Source organism: Sceloporus undulatus, chromosome 1, assembly GCF_019175285.1.
Source record: "Sceloporus undulatus isolate JIND9_A2432 ecotype Alabama chromosome 1, SceUnd_v1.1, whole genome shotgun sequence".
NCBI classification, from domain to species: Eukaryota; Metazoa; Chordata; class Lepidosauria; order Squamata; family Phrynosomatidae; genus Sceloporus; species Sceloporus undulatus.
The window spans coordinates 216,376,865-216,402,318 of record NC_056522.1 but is presented as its reverse complement, the minus strand read 5'-3'; the positions used below and the strand labels follow the sequence as shown (position 1 = coordinate 216,402,318).

Genomic DNA, 25,454 nt, shown 5'->3' with positions numbered 1-25,454 from the left:
ACCTTGAATTTCCTTGAAAAGATTGAAAGCATACATACTTTGTGGAGCTTTGCATACAACTCTGCTTTGGACATTCTTGCAGTCCATCCTGGTCCATGTTCCATTTGCTGAAAACATAACACCACATTCGCCACTGGCATTTTCCTTTCCCTTTGCCCAGTTGGCGTATTTAACCTCGGAGCCATCAAGCCACTTCAAGGACTGAGCTGTAAAAAAAGACGCATGAATTTCTTAATTTATCAGAAAAAAATACTACTCTTTAATTAGTCCTTTAAATTTATTTATCCATGTGCCAGGGTTAGAAAACAAGAACCAGTAAAAAAGATTGATATGGCTTCCTTGTAAGTACAGAACTTCAATCAAAGTATGTACAAAGATTAGCATACAGACAGACAACCAGAAAAGAAACAAACAAAAGACCTACGAACAGGAAGACATTCATTGCTGTGCAAATTATTATTTCCAAAAATGTTAAAACATCAGCCAAAATCCTACTGAATTTTAGTTACATGCTTGTAACTGCTATGTATTCTTGATCCCCACATAGCCTCTAGTTTAGGGGCAATTTAGGGACCATGAAAGTCCCCCAAACCTATGTACTGTTAAGCACCCACTGAGATCAACAGGGCTCCATTCCCTTGTTGATTGAGAAACAGCTGCTTAATGTTCCCATCCTTCCTTGTGTAAATAATCTCTGGCATGAGGGAAATTTGAAACAGGCCCTGTTTCTCCCTATCATCCCAGATTGCTTATGGGAGAGGTTGGGAACATCAAATAGCCACTTCTTGATGGACAGGGGAATGACCTTTGTCAATCCCAGCAGCTGCTCACTAGAAGGGGAGAAGGGGTCTGGCCAGAATCCACTACATAGCACCATAGTTACAGTGCTACAGTACTACGTATCTAGTACGTAATGATCATACAGGATTCCACTAATTTTCCTATGTACTTGCAAAGAAAAAAACCAGATTGCAGCATAACCATAGTATGACTGGAATTAATGGCACTCTAGTTGCATTACTGATAACCCAGCCTTTCCAGGAAGTGCAGAACTGTTCAGAATTAGTTTCTTAGTCCTGATTTTTAGCAACCAGCCAAAAATTGACTATGATTCCAGCTGTTTGTCTCTGTTCCTTATTTTAACCTCTAGAAAAGTGCCAAATTAAATGCATGTTATCTTTAATTTTATGTGTAATTATTCTGTTTTACTATGCACAATTAATTCCATGAACACAATCCAAACTGTATCGTTAAATTCAATGGAACTAAAGAATGTAACTAAAATCTCTGATCTCAGTGAGCTCAAACTTGCCCAATTTTAGACTTTATTATAGTTTGTACCATTATATGTTATATATATAATTATTATATTACATAATGATAATAATATCCTATGTTATATTTTGTACCTACTCACACCTTACCCTTAGTCTGCATTCCAAGCCAAACCCTTCCAGTAATGAAGTTATGTTGTCTTAAGTGTGTGCTCACAAACTTATTTTCCTCTGCATCCATAATAGTCAAAAGCGCTGCAGAAGGATCTAGTGGGAGATAGTTTATGGCCAAAATATTAAAACCTTTCAAGGAAGTAATTTATTTCAACTTTGCAAAAATATTTATGGCAATAATTTAAAATAGCATTTTAATTACCCGTATTTTCCGGCGTATAAGACGGCTGGGCGTATAAGACGACCCCCAACTTTTCCAGTTAAAATATAGAGTTTGGGATATACTTGGCGTATAAGACTACCCCTCTTCCAATGCATACCAAATAAAAAATTAAAAACATCAATATGGTAATTTTAATTCAAATGCTTATGACATGCAGGTACTTAGCAGGAAAACTTGTATACAAAGCCTGCTTGGATTGGTCAGCTCTCCCTGCCTGCCCAGCCCTCCCTGTCGCCAAGATTTTCTTCTTCTGTACTTGTACTGCGCCGCCTTTGCTGCTTTCATATGGTCACCACATACAGAGGGGATGCAACCTCTGTTTTTGAGCTCCCCACTATATGCAGCAACCTCAGATTCTCCAGTCCGGCTCAGAAGTTTCAGCACCCACCCTAAAAGATGACACCTGGCGTATAAGACGACCCCCGACTTTTGAGAAGATTTTCCTGGGTTAAAAAGTAGTCTTATACGCCAGAAAATACAGTAATACTGAAAACATTAATACAAAATCAAAAATATTCTAAAAGATTTGGACATACCAAGTTTCTTGCAGACTTCTTTAGCAGCATCTGCAGTATATGCTGAGAAATTGTAAAATGCCATATCAAATGCATAACAATGATCTTTATATTCTATCCACTGTGATGATCCACTAGTCGTCTTCGGACATTTTGTAGAACTTTCAGCTTGCTTTGACGGTATTTCTGTAAAAATCCATGTACCATCATAATCATAACCACCACATATGCAAAGCAATGATAGCTGATTCTTATCAATTATACCTTCAGATGAGTAATGACACAACCTCTTGAAAAACTTTTTTAAATTTACAGAGAATTTTTTGCTGAGTCATTTGAAAGCATTATTGCATTAATACAAGGTTCTCTCTTCCTTCCCTCCATGCAGAATATATGGTCTGGCACAGCTTGAGGCAAGTAAATAGGATGAAAGTAACCGACCTGAAAAAGCTTTTGTCTAAATATATCCCAAATTGCCTGAAAACAGAAGCCTGGGAAGCAATCTAGAATACTGTTTTGGAGTTTGTAAATTCTGCTGATTTGCAGGAGCTTAACCTTTCAACTTAGCCATTCAAACCTGTTCAACCTGATCCCATGACATGAATGTGCACAGAAGGACACTAAAAGGAAAAGGGAATGTATATGTATGTGTCACCACTCATTTCATCTAGAACTTCTATGTTTATATATTCATTGTTCTAGCATCATAAGGGCAACACTGAACAGATCAGCTGTAATTGTGCTGTTTATCTGATGGAAGAAAGGAAGGAGAAAATGGATGCCAGTTTTTGTTCATCTACTCCTTCTCCCTCTCAAAGAGAGCTGACAGTGCTGATTAGATGTTGGGCAAGCAAACACTGTAGTGGAGTGTTCTGAATTTCCAGCAGTTATCCATTCTTGAATTGCAATCAGACATCTCTGAAGTACAGGCATTCTCCTGTAACTCTCAGTGACCTTTACTTTGGGGGGGGGGGATGGTTTGTAGCCACACAGACCCAGCGCATCCCTGCCACTGGTGTCATCTGGTATTTGGGGGGGGCTCCAGAGGGGGTGAGCTTCCACAAGAGGCACGGGCACAGGCTCAGTCAAATGAAGGTTTCCCCTGCGCCCCTCCCTGCCGTGGCCCTGTCCTTGCCTCCTCCTCCTTCTCCCTCAGAGGAGAAAACAGCAGCAGCAAGAAGCCAGGAGAAGCACGCACTCTTCCTAGAAGTCCTTGCCACCTCCCTCTTCTCCTCAGGGCAGAAAGGGGTTGTGGCAAGGAGGTGCATGCTCAGCCTGGCTCCTTGCCTCCGGCCCATTTTCCTGAGAACGCAAGGAGATATGGGCACAGGCTCAGTCAGCTCCAGCTCTTGGGCGTCCCTGCCTGGCCCCCATCCTTGCTGTTGCCGTCTTCTCCTCAGAGGACAAAGGAGCGGCAAGAAGGAGCCGGGAGAAGCACTCATGCTTTCCAGCAGTCTTTGCCACCTCCCTTTTCTCCTCAGTGAGAAAGGGGTGGTGGCAAGGAGCTGGGAGAAGCGCACACTTCCTGGCAATCCTTACCGCCTCCATCTCTTCCTCAGGGGAGAAAGAGGCAAGTGACAAGGAGGTGCCGGAGCTACATGCATGCTCAGCCTGGCTCCTTGTCACTGGCGGATTCTCCCGAGGAGAATGGGACCGTGGCAGGGATGTGCGAGGGTAGAAAGGATGACTGCATGATTAGGGGATGAAAAACAATGGAATTTTAGGCAGTTTTGGCCCATCTGAGGACAAAAAATGTCCAAAAACCGCCCCGCCCCCCGCCAATTTTTTTAAAAATATATTTTTGATGGGATTGGAGAGGTCTTCTAGGGTGTCCCAAGGACATCTGTGACTGGGGTGTGCTAAGGGCACATAGAGGCCCCAATGGTCACATGAAGCCCACAGACTGCACTTTGTCCACCCCAGTTCTAAAGAGGCATAGATAGAGGGGGGGGGGGAACTGCCATTACAATTATTTTTGGTTTATAGTTCTGAAAGCCATATATAGTTTTATAGTTCTGAAACATGGTTTATAGTTGGTTTATAGATCTGAAAGATGGGGAAAACAGTACGTAAATGCAGACTCACTGTTAGGAGAGGAGTAGCAAATGGCACCATCAACATGATGTGTGCATACCACACGATTCCACATTCCTTTAGTGTCCAAGAAAAAACAGTTTCCAGGAGGAAGGGTGTTCTCAAATTCCCAGGGCTTGTAGTCAAACACACTTCCATCAGACCACTCAAAATCAGAATCACTTCCCTGGAAAAAGAGCAGTACAATAATACCAGCAATAGGGCTAAGGATACTTGTTGCAATGGGACTATGAAGGTTCAAGGCTATTTTCAGGTAGGTGTTTTGAACTGGCTAAACTAAACATTCAGATCCAGTTCTCTGATGTACATCATAGAGAATTCAGCTGGTGCTCGTCATGACTTGAGGATCATATCCTTAGGAACAAATTAGATGTGATAATTTAAAAAAAAATGAAGGGAGAAATAGCCAGTGTGGGGCTGTGGTCCAGACTGGGAAACTGGTAAGAAGGCTTTAACCCAATGTCCTCACTGCAATCACAATCTAGATCAATTGAACTGAGGACAGACAAATGTAGAACAGAGGAGCCCACTCTCATACATAGACAGGGAAGAAAAGCAGAGGAACCTGGGAAGCAGTAAGGTAGCTCTCCATGTCAACCACACACCACATGAACACACAGGTTTCTGGACTTTTTGACCAGATTATTTAAGCTTTAATGGTGGGCAACAAACACATTTTCTCCTCACACATCTTGCTATCCCCCTTTTCTCCTTCACTTTTTTCCTTTCTTTCTGATCCCTACCCACTCTGCCATCCTTACTGCCTCTCTGTCACATACACACAAACGTGTGTGAGAGAGATTTTCAGAGGTGCACAGTGCACAGAGAAAGGAACATTAATCCTTCCCTCTCCAGATATGACCCTCCTTTTCCCCTCAACACTGCTAGCCAGATGGTAATTAAGGTTTGGTAGAAAATAACTGATGCTTTTCTAAGACTGCCATATGAATGTACCTTTAGGCCTATGGATAAAAAATCCAGAGCTTGAGACTTTGGAGCTCAAGCACAGTGATGCTACTCCTTTTGAGGAACATTGGGTGTGAAAAAAGACCGGTTTATGATAGGAACTGTGTATATAAAACGTAAAAGGTAAAGGTGTAATTGGGATTTAACCTGGAGGTTAAGACTGGAAAATCTAAAAGAACTTAAGGCAACATATGGGATGTTAAGCCTTGATTTGCCTTCTGATGAAAAAAAGCAGCAAAATGGTAGTGGAATGTAGAACAGAGGTAGACAAAATGTAGTATTTCAGCTGTTGCTGAACAACTCAACTCTAGGAAACACAGCCAGTGCTGAGAGCTCATACAAAATGCAGTTAACCACATATTCCCCATCCCTAGAATATAACACTTTGTGCCACACGTGGAGATTTGACCTCAGAAATGGCACCTTTTCTGTATTCAAGTTTATAGCCTTTCTCATTATGGAGGGAAACCTAAACATGTATTGGTGAATTCTATTTTACACTTGAATAACTGTAAGCAGTTTCAGCAAACTGCCTATATATCTCATCTAGACACATACACACACAGATTGTCTAGCATAACAGCCTAATCTGTCTGCTCTAGTCACATTTCTGAATTTTTAATTTTCCAGGTTATTTGCAGTGCTTGCGATCCCTCTGCTCTCTTTCGTACATTAGCAAGGGACATAAATACAGCCTGCAACCCTTCATGTGTTTGCTTTGAAGAAAGTCCCACCAGATTCATTTTGCCACTTATTTTAAAAGTACAGTACTCTGTGTGACGTAGGAATGAAATGGAACTATTATGGAGCAAAACACTACAACAACCTGTTTTTTGACTGAGATAGTTTATAGTGTGTGTGTTAGCTACTGCGTTTTCATACCCTATTAATGGTTAAATTTATGCACAGGCAAAGTACATGAAAAAGTATGGATCTCTCTAAAAGAAATGGGCGTGTGCCACAACTGTTGATTGTCCTGATGACCTATATACAGGACAAGAGGCTACTGTAAAGACAAAATACAGAGAAAGAAAATGGTTTCCTATTGGCTGCATGTTATCATTATCTGTTTAATTTACATGCAGAACTTTACATGCATAAGCGCAACTGGATTAGACTTGTTGGAAGGAAGTGTGAAGACTGGGAAGCAAGAATATCAACTATTTAGGATATTTAGATAATACCATGCTGATAGCATAAAATTGAGCAAAGTAAAGGAAGAAAGGGCAAAAAGCATGTTTACAGCTGAACATTATTAAAACAAAAATAATGACTACCCACGATTTACTAGAGTCATAGAATCATAGAATCATAGAGTTGGAAGAGACCACAAGGGCCATCCAGTCCAACCCCCTGCCATGCAGGAAATCCAAATCAAAGCATCCCTGACAGATGGCCATCCAGCCTCTGTTTAAAGACCTCCAAGGAAGGAGACTATCACCCTCCGAGGGAGTGCATTCAATTGTCGAACAGCCCTTATTGTCAGGAAGTTCCTCCTAATGTTCAGGTGGAATCTCTTTTCCTGCAGCTTGCATCCATTGTTCTGGGTCCTGTTCTCTGGAGCAGCAGAAAACAAGCTTGCTCTCTCTTCAATATGACATCCCTTCAAATATTTAAACAGGGCGATCATATCACCTCTTAACCTTCTTTTCTCCAAGCTAAACATCCCCAGCTCCCTAAGTCGTTCCTCATAGGGCATGGTTTCCAGACCCTTCACCATTTTTGTCGCCCTCCTTTGGACACGCTCCAGTTTCTCAATGTCCTTTCTGAATTGTGGCGCCCAGAACTGGACACAATATTCTAGGTGGGGCCTGACCAGAGCAGAATACAGTGGCACTATTACTTCTCTTGATCTAGACACTATACTTCTATTGATGCAGCCTAAAATAGCATTGGCCTTTTTAGCTGCCGCATCACACTGTTCACTCATGTTCAACTTGTGGTCTACTTAGACTCCTAGATCCCTTTCACACATAGTTTCATTCAGCCAGGTGTCACCCATCCTATATCTGTGCATTTTATTTTTCCGCCCTAAGTGCAATACCTTACATTTCTCCGTGTTGAATTTCATTTTGTTAGCTTTGGCCCAGCTTTCTAGTCTATTCAGGTCATTTTGAATCTTGATCCTGTCCTCTGGGGTATTAGCTATTCCCCCTAATTTGGTATCATCTGCAAATTTGATAAGTATGCTTCCAATTCTGTCATCCAGGTCATTGATAAAGATGTTGAATAGCACTGGGCCCAGGACAGAGCCCTGTGGGACCCCAATGGTCACTTTTCTCCAGGATGAAAAGGAGCCATTGTTGAGCACCCTTTGGGTTCGGCCGGTCAACCAATTACAGATCCATTTAACAGTTCCTTTGTCTAGCCCACATTTTACAAGCTTGTTTGCAAGAATGTCATGGGGAACTTTGTCAAAGGCCTTACTGAAATCAAGATATACTATATCCACAGCATTCCCTTCATCTACCAAGCTGGTAATTTTATCAAAGAAAGAGATTAGGTTTGTCTGGCATGACTTGTTTCTCTGAAACCCATGTTGACTTTTTGTGATTATGGCATTGCCTTCTAGATGTTCACAGACTCTCTGTTTAATGATCTGCTCCAGAATCTTTCCTAGTACTGATGTCAGATTAACTGGATGATAATTGTTGGGATCCTCTTTTTCCCCCTTTTTGAAGATGGGGACAACGTTTGCCCTCCGCCAGTCTGCTGGGATCTCTCCTGTTTTCCAGGAGTTTTCAAAGATTATTGCCAATGGCTCTGATATTACATTTGCCAGTTCTTTTAGTACCCTTGGATGTAGTTCATCTGGTCCTGGAGACTTAAATTCATTTAGATTAACAAGGTATTCCTCTACTATCTCTTTACTTATTCTGTGCTGAAATTCCCCTATTCTGTCCTCTGCTCCATTATCCTCAGGTTGAGCACCCTTTGCCTTTTCTGAGAAGACTGAGTCAAAGAAGGTGTTGAGTAATTCTGCCTTTTCTCTGTCTTCTGTTAGCATTTTGCCATCTTCTCCACGCAGTGGCCCTACCGTTTCCTTCTTCTTCCTTTTGCTGCGGACATATCCAAAAAAGCCCTTTTTATTGTTCTTAACCTCTCTAGCAAGCCTGAGTTCATTCTGCGCTTTATCTTTTCTGACTTTACCACTGCACATGCCTGCTATTTCTTTGAATTCCTTTTTTGCGATTTCCCCCTTTTTCCATTTCTTATACATGTTCCGTTTCAAACTTAGCTCGGTTGAAAGTTCCTTAGTCATCCTGGTTTCTTGAGACACCTCCCGTTTTTGAAAGTAGATGGTAAAAACATTAAAATACTGTAGTCAAAGATATTATGTACCTTGACACTATTATAAATGAAAATGGAGACTATGGCCCGGTACAGACAGCCCAAAAAGGGTGGTCTGCCGGCGCCCTGGTTTGCTCCGCGAGGAAGCCGCAGTGGACAAACCGCACAGCTTCCTCATGGAGCAAAAAGAACCCGCAGATGGTGCACTTGTGACATCATTATGGTGCTGCGACATGCAGACGCTAGGCATCCGTTGCGTCAAAATGGCGGCGCCTGGAACCGTCTGTAAGTGACGCCCCAAGGCAACCCTAGTCTGTCTGTACCGGGCCTATAATCAAGTACCACAAGGCCTATCTGTACCGGGCCTATAATCAAGTAATCAAAAGAAGACTAGGACTGGAAAGGTATCTATGAAGAAACTAGACATGATCCTGAAGTGTAAAGATATATCATTGAAGACTAAAATTAGGATGGTTCATGCCACTGTATTTCCCATTTCTATGTATGGTTGTGAAAGCTGGACAGTGAAGAAACCTGATATGAAGAAATTCAATTAATTTTAAATGTGGTGCTAGGGAATAGTTGCATGGATACCATGGACTGCCAAAATGACCTATAACCTAAAGCAAAACATGAGCTCTCTTTAGATACTAAAATGACCAAACTGAGGCTATCATACTTTGGACATATCATGAAACAACATGGCTCAATAGAGAAGACAATAATGCTTGGTAAAGTGGGAGGCAGTAGAAAAAGAAAGTTGCATTACAGGTAGAGAAACTCAATCAAGGAACCCACCGCCCCAAGTTTGCAGGAACTGAACAAAGATGATAATGTGTCTCAGAGGATTCTCATTCACAGGGTCACCTTAAGTCAAAGTCAGCTTGACAGCGATGGCCAGAGAAGATCTCTGTTTGTTTATTTAAAAGCAATTAAGCAGGACTCTTTCTGCCTGGTTCAAAAGAAAAAGAAACCGAACGCATGGGGAAATCTGAAAGAGCTGCTATCACATTACCATACTGACCTGTAAATAAGTTGACCTGAGATTTTGGGGTTAATTTTTGGGCATACATTTTTAGACTTATAGATAGAATATACAATAACTGTTGATTTACCAAGTTCACTCAGTGGTTCTAGCTGGAATTAATAACTGGATTTAGACTTCATATAGCAAAGTCAATACATGATTTAACAAAAGGAAAGGAAAACGTGAAAAAAAACTCTATAAAGGCACAGAGATGTATGTTGTGTGTGTGTGAAAAACGATTATGAAAACATAGATCAAAACTTACATTATGACTGGACAAACCAATCCATAATGGAAATCCATCACTCTTCACAATAGCTTCCAGAAATACTTGTTCTGATTCACTGTGTATGCTGGCTAATTCACTTCCTTTTCTTTTGCATTCTTTCCATGCATCATACCAGCTGAGCTGTTTTTGAAGAATCCAGTATGTATTGTTTTTATAGGGCAATGCTGTAGGCAGTGGTGGTTTGTCCTCTTTGGTCCCTATTTTTTTTTTAAAATGAATAAATGAATAAATGTTTTATATTTTCTTAAATCAATCTAGGCATACATAAAATACTGCTCAGTCCAAAATTATGGGTACTTCTTACCCATTTCTATTTTGCAGACAAGGACACTATGCAAACTGAACTGCAGTTGTATCCAGTTCTCTGTATTGTTGTAAATATCCCAGAAACCATCCAGGCTAACACCAGAAACAAAACGGTTACTCTTTATGTCAGGTCTTCCCAGTCTCCAATTATTGTATGATAGGTGTGTATCATCATACCACTTTAGAATGTTACCTAAGGAGGGAAAATATAGTGTTAGGATACTGAGGGCCACTGATTTTATCTAAAATGACAACAGTGTCATTACCTGTGTACTGTAGAAGTGGAAGGATGCACTTATGACCACTATGGGTTGTGGCATGAATTACTTAAGGTATCATTAGTTTTGAAACACTATTTCCTAATTCAAATTTAAAGCCAGAAACTAGAGAGATTGATACAGTACACACACTTATGCAAATATTCATAGACACAGTCACACCAGACATTTAAAGCACTCATGTGAACTTTAAACAGATGATGACTGTAGACTTTTGTGATTCAATCAGTTCTGGGGACTGAAGAATCACTTCTAGGTTACATGACACCTTTCAGAAGAACAGTGCGATCCTACTTTTGATTATTCAGAAATAATGAGATTTACGTCCATTTAAAAACCATCAAACACAGCAGGAATTACTTTAAAGTAGACATGCAGCAATAATTTACATTATAAAATCTAAAGTAACTATTTTAAAAATTATGTAGTGTATATCTCAAGGTTAATGCCTCTGCAAACAAACAGACAAGAATCTTTAATATTCATAACGAACAGACTCCTGACTCTTGGGAGACTACTAATAAGCTTAACTGGCTCTGAACAATGTGATCTGCTGCTTTTGTTTCAATATGGCAGTAAATGACTTGGGGCGGGGGGGAATTGCAAGACCAGTCCAAGCTGTTGGGAGGGCAGGAAAGGACTTTGTTAGAAATATGATTTTTCTTTATTTTCATGTAAGCACTGCAGGCTTCCTGTTCTGCAGATTCTGTTGAACAAACGATTAACAAAATCAAGGCCTCTACCAATTTGAAGTGTATATGTATTTTGACACACTTGGGAAAGAAAAATCTACTTGAATGGCTATATTTGATTACAATAATAATCAAATATTAGCTTTTACACCTGGAAGAATACTATTTCTTAAGGGCTCACATAAGTGATAAATATTGAAGAGGTAAATGATGAAGTGCAGTCTCTTTTTGTGACAGCCCCTGTAACAACAACCACAACCATTAGCACTTTTCCTTCTTCTAATTATTGGTATAAATGGACTCCTAAACTAAGTCCCCAAAGAGACCAAGTGGCACAGTTATGTTGATCCATACCAACAAATAAATGCTGGAATGGTTTTTAAAGGTTCTTTTTTCAATCTCCAAACAGGAACAGATCTTTTGTAAAGCTAATGGGTCTTAAGTGTTCATTTAAGATTACCAATTCAGCCCAAAGTATATTATAGTACCATAGGCACAACTCACAACAATATAGTGTTTCTGGGGGAAATCTACTCCCCCGGCCCCACCCCAGCTATAGGAATAGTTTCTAAGCTCAAAGGGAATTCTGAGTGGATGCCAGATGACAACATGGTCTCCACTAACAAAACAAATTCCTTGTACTTCAGCTTTACTACAGCAATGCTCAGATGAGCACAGACATACTTAGGGAATTCTCATTTGTACCCAGCCTGCCTCTTTACATATCATTAACTGATAAAGTCAAGGATAAAATTTTCCAAAGCAAGTGAATTTGGAGAATCTCTTTTATTACCATGCATTTGACAATTTTAACTATATAATATGAGCACAATATTAAAATCCATTTTCCCATCCTTTTTCCAATGGAAACTGCCTGTACGTACTGTAATGTTATCTTGCAGCTTTGGCCTCTTTGTAAGTTTAAGAAATGCATGTAAGCAAAAGGAGGTCTTTAAAGATACAAATGATTTACAACTTACCATCAGCCTCATAAATGAGACCCAACCATAGCCATCGAGCAAGGCCACTGAAAGCATGAAGCTGCTCAACAACAAAATCATTTTCTTCATCATCCCTGATACTCAGGAGCGATGCATTTGAGTCTGTTGAAACAATTTAAAAATTGAAGTCAATGAATGAATTGAGCAGGATTTTATAGGCAGCTGATAAAATTTACTTGATGAAAAGAGTACCACATTTCAGACATCTGTCTTTGTTTTTAGAGTGACAAAAGCATCTGAAATGGCATTAATAAGTGAAAGAGATCAGATACTTTCTTTTTCGTAGGTATTGGAAAAGGCTCATCAAACTGGCAACCTGAAGAAATGTAAAGGACACACAAGACCATCACATAAACAAGACAGACAAGACCAATAAATTTTATATTTATAACAATTAAGAAAATTAGAAAATGAAATACATTTTTCCCTCCGAATTCCCAAGGGATCTGTTCCAGGGACACCCGCAAATTCGGAATTTTGCAGATATTCAAGTCCCATTGTCCCCAATGGTGCGCCACGCCACCATTGGGGACAATGGGAATGTGAGTATTTGCGAATACTCACGTTCTCCCTCCCTCCTCTTCCCCTCCCTTCCCTTAGCAAGGCAAAACTTCGGCCAAAACAGCCTGTCCTCAGCCAGCGCAGTTTTTCTCTGGCTGCCACAGCCTTGCCTTGGCTAAAGAATGGCCTTGCTGGTTGGGAAAATGGCCACACCAACTGGAGGAAGGCTGTGCTGACCAGAGCAAGGCCATGCCAGCCAGGGCAAGGCCGTGCCAGCTGGAAGAAGGTCTTGCCTCATCAGGCGTGGGCTTCCTCTGGCCGGCATGGTCTTTGTCCAGCCAGCTTGGCCTTGCCTTGGCAGAAGCAGGGCCACACTGGCCGAGAAAATGGCTGCGCTGGATGGAAGAAGGCTGATCCGGTCGAGACAAGGCCTTCTTTAGGCTGATATGCCCTTCCTCCAGTAGGCACAACCTTTCTCCAGCTGGCACAGGAGTTTTCCCAGCCACTGTGGCCTTGCTCCTTCTGAAGCAAGGCCAAGCTGGCTGGAAGAGGGCCATGCTGGTTGGAAGAAAGCTGCGCCAACCTAAGGAAGGCTTTGCCTCAGGCAGGGCAGCCTTCTTCCAGCCAAAGCAGCCTTCTTCAGGCCAGTGAGGTCTTGCCTCAGCAAGAGTAAGGCTGAGCCGGCTGGGAAAACGGCTGGGCTGGCCAGAGGAAGGCTGTGAGAACTGGAGCAAGGAACTGGAAGGTCTTGCTTCAGCCGGTGTGGGCTACTTCATGCAAGGCTGCGCTGGTCAGGAACATGGCTGCACTGGTCAAGACCTTGTCTCAGTATGGTAAGGAAGGAGGGAGGGAGGGGTTGTCCCATAGGCTTGCCATCCATGAATAATCAAATCCGTGAATGGCAAGTCCACGGATATGGGGGGACGACTGTATACATGCTATGCGTATATTTCCATTTCTCTATTTTTCATCCCAGCTCATGTAAACCCACTGGGTGACCCTGGGCAAGTCACACTCTCTTAGCCTCAAAGGACGGCAATGGCAAACCTCTTCTGAAGAAACATGCCAAGAAAACCCTTAGATAGGTTTGCCTTAAGGTTGCCATAAGTAAAAAATGACTTGGAGGCAAACAACAACATTTTTCATAACTGTTATACATATATTCAGTGGTTGTCTGTCTTGTTTATGTGCTAGTCTTATGTGTCTTTTGCATTTATAGTTGAGACCTTTCCCTTTTGTTTTATAAGACCCCGCTCTTTAGTCTTTATAATTTATAAGCTACTGCTGAACCACAGTAACAAAAAATAGGGGCACTTTTGTGTGGTAAAATTGAACTTTCAAAACAAAGAGAAATTGTTGGAGAAACAATTTTAAAGTAGGGATGGAAAGAATATTAAAAAAAATAATTGGAAAATAGTTGAAATGGTTCTCATGTAGAAAATGATATTTTCTGTGCAAAATAACTGTGTGTGAATTTGGCCAGGACTTCCATTTTGGAAGTCCTGAATTGTGAATAGCCTTCCCAAAAATTTGTGGTTTTCAAAAGCTTTCTTGTGGTGGGAAGAAAATTGTTGAAATTACTTGAGGGACCTTACCAGAAGGAGATGCTAGGTAGAAACCAAAACAGGGATGGTTTTGTTGGGAAAGAAAGATTGGAACAACTCTCAACCTTCAGCTCAATAAATGTCTTAAATTTGACATGCATCCTCATCATTTTCTTTGTTAGTATCAGGTTGTACGACTGTGCTTTCATGTTGCAAATCAATTTGTGTATAAGTGTGTTTTGCATTATTTTAATGACATTTTAATGACATTTTTCCTAGTGGCATATTTATATATTGGCTGTGTGCCTTCAAGTCATTTTTGACTTACTGTATGGTGACCCTAAGGTGAACCTATCGTATATTTTAGTCACACTCATTTTTAGACACAGCTTTTAAAAGTACAAAGGAACAAGACAACCTATGGGAAAGAACTTCTTCACTCAATTCACAAAATTACTGCCACAAGATATAGTGATGGACAGTAGCTTACATAGCATTCAAGGGGCATTAGACAAATTCATGGGAGACACCTATCAACTGTTTTTTATGATACCTAAATGGGCCCTTCAAATTCAAAAACAGCAGGGGTCATACCACTTGCCGGAATCGACACCTGGGGCTCTTCATGATGTTTGGATTGCCTAAAAGGATCTGATTGGCTATTGCTGGGAACAGACTACTGAATTAAACTGAACCTCTGTCTGATGCTGCAGGACTCCTTATATTTGAATGCTCAGTTTTACCACACAAAAGTGCCTCCACTTTTTTGGTTTCTGTTTTGGAGGTTTCTTATGTTCAGCCCTTCCAAAAGAAAGGCAGGAAATCCTTCTTTTAAAGCTATCAATTCACTTGAACTTAATACAACAAGGAAATGTCCATGTTAGCAGATTATAAATCTAAACAGCAAGAGATGATTTTACTGCAATGTTTCTCAATCTGCAGTCAAGAGAGTGCAAACAAGGCCATATACATCGTAGAACACTTCACTTGTGATATGCAATACTTAACTTAATCTCTACAGCTGACTCTGCGCCTGGCCAAAGGTATGATCCCTGATTATTTTTTCCAAATAATAATGTAGAATTGCATGGAGAAAAGTAATTGTGACTTAGGTGATTACTCAGTCACAATTGCCCAATTTCCATGGCTTCAGTTCTACAAAAAATACATCTGTGAAAATGGAAATTATTGCCTTATGTTTCCATGTATAGCCAGTTCGCACTATTTCTGCACACAGCCATGTACTCATGCATATTTGTTTATTTATTAGTTCTATTCATGTATTGCCTCTGTTCCAATGAACTCAATGCAATATACAGTATAAACAAGTTCTCCTTCTCCTCACTTTATCCTCTCAAGAACACTGAGGTTGGTGAATTTTACAGCTGAGTGGGAATTAAAAATGGATCCAACAACCTAATGACACGGCACATGATTACATGAAGAAAATAAGTGAAGTGTTCTCAGGTCTAGAAACATTTAAAATGACATTAACACAGGAATTCTGAAAAAGCATTAAAGAAAAACTGCTTACTCATCATCCTGCATAAATGGAGGCCTTCATCTGATCTCAGTCCTTTAAATCTATTTTTTGTTACCATGAAAGTGTAGCAATTGTTTCGAAAGGCTATCCATGGTGTGTTCTTTATCTTGTGTGGACACTGAACAGATTCATGATATAATTCTGTTTTTTCAGTTTCATCTGAAAAAAAAAGTTAAATTTCTTTAAGGTATTACTTAATATGTATATTGAAAATACAGTAAATTGGTCTAGAATACAACTCCGATCAACATAGAATAATGCGATTTTTGCTTCAGACTTGAGCATAGTCATCAATATCATCTTAGTCTATTGAGATTTTTGCACGATCAATATCAAATTAGTGGATCTGGCCACCAGGAATGGGAAGGTAAAGCTACTGAATGTACAGGATAGAATTTTCAAACCACGTTTAGTTTGGGTTACTAAGAATTGCCAACATTTCTCAGGGAGACAGGTCAAGGATCGGCAATCTCTTGCATCCCCTGTAAGTTGCAAACAAGTCAAATTATAAAATCAACATCAAAACTGGAAGTGACAAAAAGTCCACTTCTGGCACTTATTTTGTCCCAGCCATGAAAATTTGGGGGGGTTGAACTGCACAAAATGAGAGACATCCATGTAGCTCACAGATTACATAGTGGGGCCTCGCTTTCCATGGATTTCATAATCCGCAGATGGCAAGACCACATTGTTTCCAATGGCGACAGGTGCACATGGCTGCGCCACCATTAGGGACAGCCCCTGTTGTTCCCAGTGGTGGTATGTGCATGTAGCCACACAGCCATTGGGGACAATGGGACTTGAGGTCTCGTGGATTTTGGTATCCATGGGGGGAGTCCAGAATGGATCTCTCGCAGATACTAAAGTCCCACTGTACTTGTACTTGTCTATTCCTAGGGTTGCCAAAGTTAAAACTGGAGAGTGCTCCTATACCTTTAATTGTTGTTAATTCCAGGTGTTGCTACTTATCTGATTGTATGACAGGTAAAACTTGTTGAAATTCCCTCTACTATACAACCATTAAGGGTACATGAGCCATCTTCAGTTTTCAGTTTCTGATCTAGGCCATTTGGTGCCAAACATTGGAATATTTCTAACGTTTCTCAGAGCATTTTCGAAGTTTATAATTTGTATTAGTATACCTATCGGGTTTCTTCACTGAGTGCCCAGCTATTCCCATGCCACTTCAGCAATCCACAATGATGCATGATATCCATTTCCACTTCCTCCTTTGGAAAATGTTCAGTCTTTATTGACTGAAATCTTTATAGATGTAATACCAATGAAATATACAATATTATTTGCACAGCCCTCCCCACCCACATTCATACCTGTCATGCATCACAGTTCTGATGTACTGCAGATTTTTACTGTTTTATAGTACATTTCTGTTTTATCGTATTGCTCATTACTTGGTTTTGTTTGTTGAATGATGGTTTATAACAGTGGTGGTGAACTTTTTAGCGACTGAGTGCCCAAACTCAAAGATGTTCCGGCACCAGGTGTTACCCAGTGTCAGAGGCGGAACCTCTGGGGGGGATGAGATATGTTGGGGCAGGACTTCCCTGGAGACAGCTAAAGGCCCAGGAGGGTGGGGAGGAAGAGGCATGCCCCTGTTCCTCCTCTCCCCCCACCCTCCCGGGCCTTCAACAGCCTCCCTGGAGATAGCTAAAGGCCCAAGAGGGCAGGAGAAAAGGAGGAACAGGCACGTGCCTCTTCCTCCGCCCTCCCATCTCTCTACGAGCTCTCCAAAATGGCTTTGCATGCCAGAGAGGGCACACATGCCATAGGTTCATCACCATGGGTTTATAATTGTTCAGATAAATAAGTATCATTCCCTGCAAACCATGATTTCCAAATGAGGAGCCAAATTTCAGGATAGATATATCATCTTCTGTGTTCCTGAGCATATTTATTTATTTTATTTATATCCCATGTCTCTCCTGGAGTGGATCCCTCAACCCCACTCTGATCAAGCTATGGTTTTACATCGCCTGTGTAGACTAGTGTACTTGTGCACCATGGACACTAGCCATGGTGAGTGCTAGCCTAATTTACTCATATTCATGGTATGCAGGCAAACCCGCTTCAAACCACATTTCCAAGTCCAATGGTTTATGAAGGAACCGTGGATTGATTATTAACCTTACAGTAAATTCCGCCTTTCTTCCAGAGTGCTAGATAACCTCTAACAAAAACAGTGATTCCAAGTTACATCCCAGGGAGGCAGTGTAGGAAAACATCATGGTACAGAAAGCCACTGGGAGGTCTCACAGAATCATCAGGACACACTCCCCCAATTTGACATGCTGCTAATTACTTTGTTTCACTTAGTTCAAAGGTGCTACAAGATCTCTCTACATACTGATTCAACAGGTTGACACAGCCATATCTTTGAATTCCCCCATCCAGCTCACAATGCAGACCAACCACCAAATTAAAAAAAACAAAACCATTGCTGTTCTATAACCAGACCTGAAACCAGACTGAAATGGATCTGTAACAGAAGAAGGGCAGAATGTGGCTTGCAGGAAATTTGCAGTCCTCAGGATCCCCATTTATTTATTTGCCTTAAACTAGATCCACATTTGGGATGTCCCTGCACCCTGCTGTTTTAGGCTGGCCCCAAACTGGAATGACCTGTCAGAAGAGATAGCTGAAAACACTGACTACATTTAAAACAGCATTAAAGACATATCTATTCCAACAGGCCTACCCAGTCAATTTTAAATCATGACTTTTTAATCTATCTATGAACTCTTATGAGTGTATTTTAATGATTTTATAGTACAGTTGTCCCTCCTTTTTTTGCAGACTTGGAATCTGCAGTCTCACTCTTTGAAGGAGGGACAAGTGGGGAGGGACAAAATGGTGGTGCGCGCCTGCATCTTCACCATTATTTTCAATAGGACTTGAATATTTACAAGTCACCATTTTTTAGGGGTGGTGGTGGAATGGATCCCCTGCAAATTAGGAGGAGCTATTGTAGTTGACTCTCTGTATCCATGGATTTTTTATCTACAGATTCAAGCATCCATGGCTTGCAAAGGCTCCAAAAATACAGTCGCCCCTCCTTTCTCACAGACTTGAGATATGTGCTCTTGATTATTCACGGAGGGGCGACCTCCATTATTCTCAATGGGGCGCACCCCCATGGGGCACACTCCATTCAAGTCTGTGGGCTTGAATATGTGTGAGTCTTCAGGTTTTTTTGGGGGGGGGGGGAGTTTTCAGAACAAATCCCCCACGAAAATGGAGGGCTAACTGTATATAAATTCCAAAAAGCATACCTTGATTTCTCCATTTTATATACGGGATACCATTTCATTACTATATTTAATGGTACTTGAACATCCACAGATTTTGGTATTCATGAGGGGGCCTGGAACCAAACGTCAGCGCATACCAAGGGCCCACTGTATTTTATTTTAACTGTAGTCTTATGTGTTTTTAATTGTGTTTGGTATGTTAGCATGCTATATACCACATCAAGCGTTGAGGAAAGGTGGCAAATAAAATTATTATTATCATTATTATTTTTAGGCCTTCATTCAACAATGAAGTGAGATGGAAGTTGAGTTCTTGTTTATTAATCAAGGAAGTTTCCTGGGCCCAAAATCTGTCTCCTCCAGGAACCCTTAAGCTGAGACTTCACCACCTGCTCCAAGAACTTGACCCATAATGGGATACTTGGAGACTGGCCAGTAGTTAACGAAAATGGTAGAATTCTGGGAGGGCCTTTTTAAGAAAAAAAGTCTTTCAACTGCCTCTTTCAGACACAATGGAACCATTCCTTGTTGAAAGAGGTGCTCACCACTCCCTTTATCTATCTGGCTAACCTAGCTGCTTTTATAAGCCAGGAAAGGCAAGGATACAGCACATGTATGGTGGACCTCACCTTCAACAGAGAAAAACAGAAGAGGAAGTGAAAGGTGAAGTTATTTTTAGATAGGGAACAAAATGGAAAGCACATAACAAGGTGTTTTTCTAGTTGTATAGAATATGCAGAGATATTTTTATGTATTTAAAACATTTCAATAAAACATTCCCAAAGCAATAATGTAAGTTAACATCAGTAATGGAAGTAAACAAAGGCTCCTACTTCCTGGTAAGTAGCAAATTGCTCCTGGTTTTTCTGAGTAACATTCAGATGTTTTCCAAAACCCATCACTATCCAAATATACACAGTCATCAACTAAATCTTCATCTTCATCAGACCAGCGACTGAAATTAATATGTTTTCTGTCCGACCAGTGGTAATGTATTCCATCCTAGTGGCACAACCAGAAAGATGTAGTTAGTACTCAAGGCAAAAATAAAAGCCAACTCTAGAACTGATGACATTTTACAAACAAATTACTGTATCTGTGGAAGTCATTTGGACTAAGCATTGAGAGACTGGGGTCTGAATTCCTATTCAGCCATGGAAACCAACTGGGTAATCTTGACCAGGGCCGAAAGCAGATGGACAAAAAGTGCTGGCTTTGGGCCATGTTTGGGATGGGGCCAGAAGCTATGTGGAGAGCATGCCAGGCCAGTGCCAACCCAGAAAAGCCAGCACAAAAAGAAACAGTGAAAACTGTGCCTGTCGGCAGCTGAGTTTCAGACCACCGTGGTGGTCCACTTTGGGAGCGGATCATCCAGTTGCCATGGTCCTGCACCCATTGGGGGCCGGCCAGGGGCTGGAGCAGCCAGAGACCACTCCAAACTTCCAATCTGCTTCACCCCAAGTCACACTTTCTCAGCCATAGAGGAAGGCAGTGGCGCTGGCAAATGTTCTCTGGACACCATGATATGACCCCTTAGCATTGAGAAATCAGAAATTACTTGAAGGTACACAATAACATAATCATATCTGTAAAGAACCAAAAATTTGGAATCATTTCTCATCTGGATTTTTTTATATATACAGGGCAACCAGTTTACGTGGAAGCTGCACGGGGAGAATAACAATGGTGTGGGCACCACAGGCATGCGCAATCCGCACTGCCACATGCACGCATCCCATTATTTCCTATGGGGCTCGAGCATAAGCGGATTTTTCCTTACACGGGAGGGTCCGGAACGGATCCCCTGTGTAAGGAGAGGGCCCACTGTACAACCCTTTTCAGGTGTTCTAATAAATGTGTTAAAGAACAGATAAATTAAAGTGCTTGCAAAATAATATTCATGCTCTGTGAATCTAACGTCCAAAACACATTGCAGAAATAATTCAGTTTGAACCTGCTTTAACTGCCCTGGCTCAGTGCTTGGGAATTTTGAGAATTGTAGTTTATTGTGGCACCAGAAGGCTAAATGTCTCACAAAACCACAGTTCTCAGTATTCCCTACATTGACCCAGGGCAGTTAAAGTGTCTCAAACTGGATTATTTCTGCAGTGCGTTCTGGACCTAAATTTCAAAACCTGAATATTTATGGGAGTAGACTTGTGATATAGATGTCAATCTCTAGGTAAAGTGTTCATAGTTACTTTCCCACATTAATCCTAGGGCTTCTTGAGAAATATGGGCATGTTTTGGTGCCTCATGAGGCCTATGAGAGTCTGAATGCACTTAATTTTTCTAACTAATGTATTATACTCATTATGCAAAAGATTAACAAGTACTCTACCATCAGGCTACCCACATAAATTAAAACTTCTCAGTACATTTCCTCATATTCTTATATAGTATTACAGTGGTATGTTCTGAAAGGTAGAGAAACTTACATCTTTGCTGGAGAGCCCGATCCACAGTGGATAATTATGACGGGCAGCTTGAGTAGCAAGAAAAGCCTGCTGGTACTGTTCTGTGATGCTAACCAGCTGCATATTATTCTGCAGGCACTCCTGTTGTGCGTTAAACCACGTCAAATTCTTCAGAAGTATGGTGTATTTCACATTCAGATAGTCCATGGTGACATTAAGCATTTCCTGTGTCTGGTTTTCTGCTGCCTCTAATGAAGAAACCAAAATAGTTGAACAAGACAAATGGTATCATCCATCACATAATTTAATTTTTAGAATAGCAACAATGTTTCCTCTAGGTCTTGGGTGGGAGTTTCAAGCTTTAAAAGCATTCAACAGTGTGGCATACTGTATTTTCTGTGATGTGGCAGGAAGAGAATTGCACTGTCTAGTCACTTAATCATTTAAATAAACCTGTTTAAATATTTTGGGCAACAATGCCACTAATACAAGTACTTGTAAAAAAAACCTCTCTGACATGGCAAACATCTTCTTGAAAAACACTCCTTCCTCTGTATGAGAAAAAATGGAATGTCTAATCTGAGATGATGTGTCCCCTACAACAGATACGTGTTTGTGCATACATAGCAAGTATATTTCTATATTTTACATGCATTTTTTGCAGATTGAACTGTTAATTTGTTTACAGCAGAATTGTGTACATGTCTACTCAATGGTAAATTTCACTGCATTCACTAGCATTTAGGTTAGCAGCCCAAATTAGGTTTACCTAAGTCTGCATCCTAAAATACAGGATTTTACTTATATAACAGTATTTTTTTACCTTGTTTTACACTCAGCCTAGCTCCTGGAACAGATTTCATATAAAATTATATAATTAACAAATAGGAACAATTAAAAGCAATACAGAGAGAGACAGTCAGTGCGGTGTAGTGGTGTGACCATTGGACTATAACTCTGGAGACCAGAATTTAAATCCTGACTCAGCCACATAAACCCACAGGGTGACCTTGGGCGAGTCACACCCTCTCAGCCTCAGAGAATGGCATTGGCAAACCCCTTCTGAAGAAGTTTGCCAGGAAAACCCCATGATAGCCTTAGGATTGCCATAACTGAGAAATAACTTCAAGGCACACAAAAACAACAAAACAAGAAATACATTGAATGAACTTCTATTTCTTTAACTGGCTGTCCCTTGAGAGCAGCCACTCTGTCAGTTTTGGCTCAATTCATGTTAAAAGTATTTTGCTTTGCTTTATAATAATAATATGCTTTTGGATTTAATTCGTTTTAATGTGTATTTTTAATATGTGAATTGTGGTACTGTTTTTACTGACTGTCTGTACTGACACTTGTACACCGCTTTGATCTTGAGAAAAGTGGTTAATAAATAAACAAATTATTATTATTATTATTATTATTATTAATAATAATAATAATAATAAATAAAATCTTTATTTCTATACCACTTTCCCAAAAAGATCAAAGCAGTTTACAGGTACGGGAAGATATACATTTCATCAAATTACAGAACAATATACAATCAATAATACACTTTCATAAAACATTATATAAAAACAGGTTAAAATCTCACATCATCAATTAAACATCTAGAGGTACACTTCAGTAGGGGATAACTTAAGGGCATGATAAGCTTCAATAGCACCACATCTGGTATATGCAAAAGATGTCTATGACACCAGAACTGAGCTACACTGGTCCCTTGGTATCCGCTGGGGTTTGGTTCCAGGTTCACCATGGATACCAAAATCCATTGAAGCTCAAGTCCCATTAAATACAGTGCCAGAGTAAAATGGTGTCCCTTGTATAAAATAGCAAAATCAAGGTTTATTTTTTGAAATGTGTATTTTAAAAAAATATTTTCAAGCCATGGATGATTGAACCCATGGTTAAGGAATCTGTGGATATGAAGGGCTACTGTAATTGACAAAAACAAAATGAACAATGTTTCAATAGCTATGCAAATAATTATGGATAGATTCTCTATATCACCATAAAGTTGCCTTATTCATATCAGGATTTAAAGAGGTCATTATAAAACCGCACTGTATAACAAAGAGGAAGTGAACATGACCAATCTGGCATGCAAGTACCTAGTCTATAACTCTCAGAGAGTTATTTCAATATAATTGAAATGCAGACACTTGTAGACTTAGTTGCCATGTAAACCAGGGATGGAGAAAATGTGGCTTTCAAGATGCTGATTACAACCCCTATAATTCTTCATCACCAACTATGCTGGCACTGACTGGTGCTGAAGGGAGTACAGCACCAGTCAGATCTGGAAGGCTACACTTTACCCATCTGACATAAAAAGTACAACAGCTGGGTTTTGGAAGTGAGGCTGCAGGCAGACAAAAGATCAGACCTTTTTCCAAGATCATCACAGATTTCTTAGGTTCATGAACATATGGATGTTCACTATGGATTCTCAGCCTTACCTGGCTCCCGTTGGCATATGGCTACAGAATGGATATCAGCACATGAAGTGAAATTCCAGGTTCCTACATATGGTGAATTAGGATTGTTGAGCAAAACACCACACTGGTTGTTTACTTCCTCATTAAATAACTAGGGAAGGAATGGAAGAGGGGTGAAACAAGTTTATCAAAAATCTCAAGGTGTTCCACAGAGGACTATAAAATACTACTACAGTCACGGTATGTAGTTATATGGCTATTTCAAAAATTCTCTAAATAAATTATTCATTGAATGGATTCAGATGTTACATAAAGCTGGTTAAAAAAAGTTTGAGGCATGTTGTTTTTCCTCTTCCCTCCACTGCCATGGAAACCCACTGGGTGACCTTGGGGGAGTCACACATTCTCAGCCCCAGAAAATGCCTTAGGGTCACCTTAAGTTGGAAACAACTTGGAAGATACACAACAACATGTATCCTCTAAACAAGGGGCTATGTAGGGATGGTGAATACAATACAGTCAGGAGTCCATAACTTGAAGTTATGCATTCCTAACTGCCCGATAAGATTGTGGCCATCCTCATCATCCCACTTTTTCCTGAAAACTGGGATTCAAGGCAATGTACAAAAATTAGAACAAATACTGTTAAAAGCACTTTCAAGAAATATATGTAATCACATAAAAAGTCACTGTCAAAATGCAATTAAACTATCCACAGAAATAATGACTGAAGACTGTAACATTATGCTTTCTCTTTGAACTGACCTGCCCCACAGAAACTGTGTATTTTATTTATGTATTTTATTCATCTCTCACATTTCTCCCCAAACCTAGTATTCAAGGTGGTCCCAAACCACAGTCACAAATAAAAGCAAATATACACAGAGTTATTATTAAAACTCAGTTCAGTTATCTATGCTATCAAAATCTAATGAATGAGAAACAATTTGAAACACAAATAAATAAATAAAATATAAAAACATTTGCATTTAAAAACAAATAAAAGAAGTACAGCACAAGTCCTTTCCTTCAAACCAACTTTAGTTCTCCAAGCCTGATAGAATAAAAAAGTGTTTGCCTGCCAATGGATGGACAACAGGAAAGGACCCAGTTTATACCTCTAGGAAGAAACTCCAGATTGTGGGAGCAGCCACTGGAAAGACCTGCCCTTCTGTCCTCATCAAGGAGTGGTGGTAGTGCTTTTCTGTGAGGATGGCAGCAGGACCAAGAGAACAGCCTCTCGCAAGTTCTCAGGACACTGGGTCAAACTCACAAGGGAGAATACAGACCTTCATATAGGCTGTACCTGGCTGTGTATACTGTTAATTAGGTAAAGTTTGCTGAAACGAGTCACTTCAACCCATGGTTTATGAAGTTGCACAACTAAAATGAATTACAGAGGTCAAGTGTACTGCTAAACTGTATTTCACTGAGAACAGAAAGAAAAGCTTGTCAGTGGCTGCATCCGCACTGCAGATATAATCCGGTTTGACACCGCTTTAACTGCCATGGCTCCATTCTGTGGAATTCTGGAAAGTGTAGTTTATTGTGGCTCCAGAGCGGAGCCATGGCGGTTACAGCGGTGTCAAACTGGATTATTTCTGCAGTG

At 40.4% G+C, this 25,454-nt stretch overlaps 1 protein-coding gene across 1 annotated transcript in view; it reads right to left on the bottom strand.

The window, feature by feature from the left end:
- LY75 (lymphocyte antigen 75) overlaps positions 1–25,454 on the bottom strand; it is a 94,732-nt gene that overhangs the window by 7,660 nt on the left and 61,618 nt on the right. The window contains exons 24-34 of the mRNA XM_042471671.1: positions 23,867–23,996; positions 21,426–21,652; positions 19,821–19,989; positions 15,710–15,877; positions 12,110–12,232; positions 10,158–10,352; positions 9,830–10,050; positions 4,272–4,446; positions 2,208–2,372; positions 1,425–1,541; positions 39–206 (exon numbers count right to left, since the gene is read on the bottom strand). Coding sequence (XP_042327605.1) covers positions 39–206; positions 1,425–1,541; positions 2,208–2,372; positions 4,272–4,446; positions 9,830–10,050; positions 10,158–10,352; positions 12,110–12,232; positions 15,710–15,877; positions 19,821–19,989; positions 21,426–21,652; positions 23,867–23,996 — 1,858 coding nt within the window. The remainder of the gene's footprint in view (positions 1–38; positions 207–1,424; positions 1,542–2,207; positions 2,373–4,271; positions 4,447–9,829; positions 10,051–10,157; positions 10,353–12,109; positions 12,233–15,709; positions 15,878–19,820; positions 19,990–21,425; positions 21,653–23,866; positions 23,997–25,454) is intronic.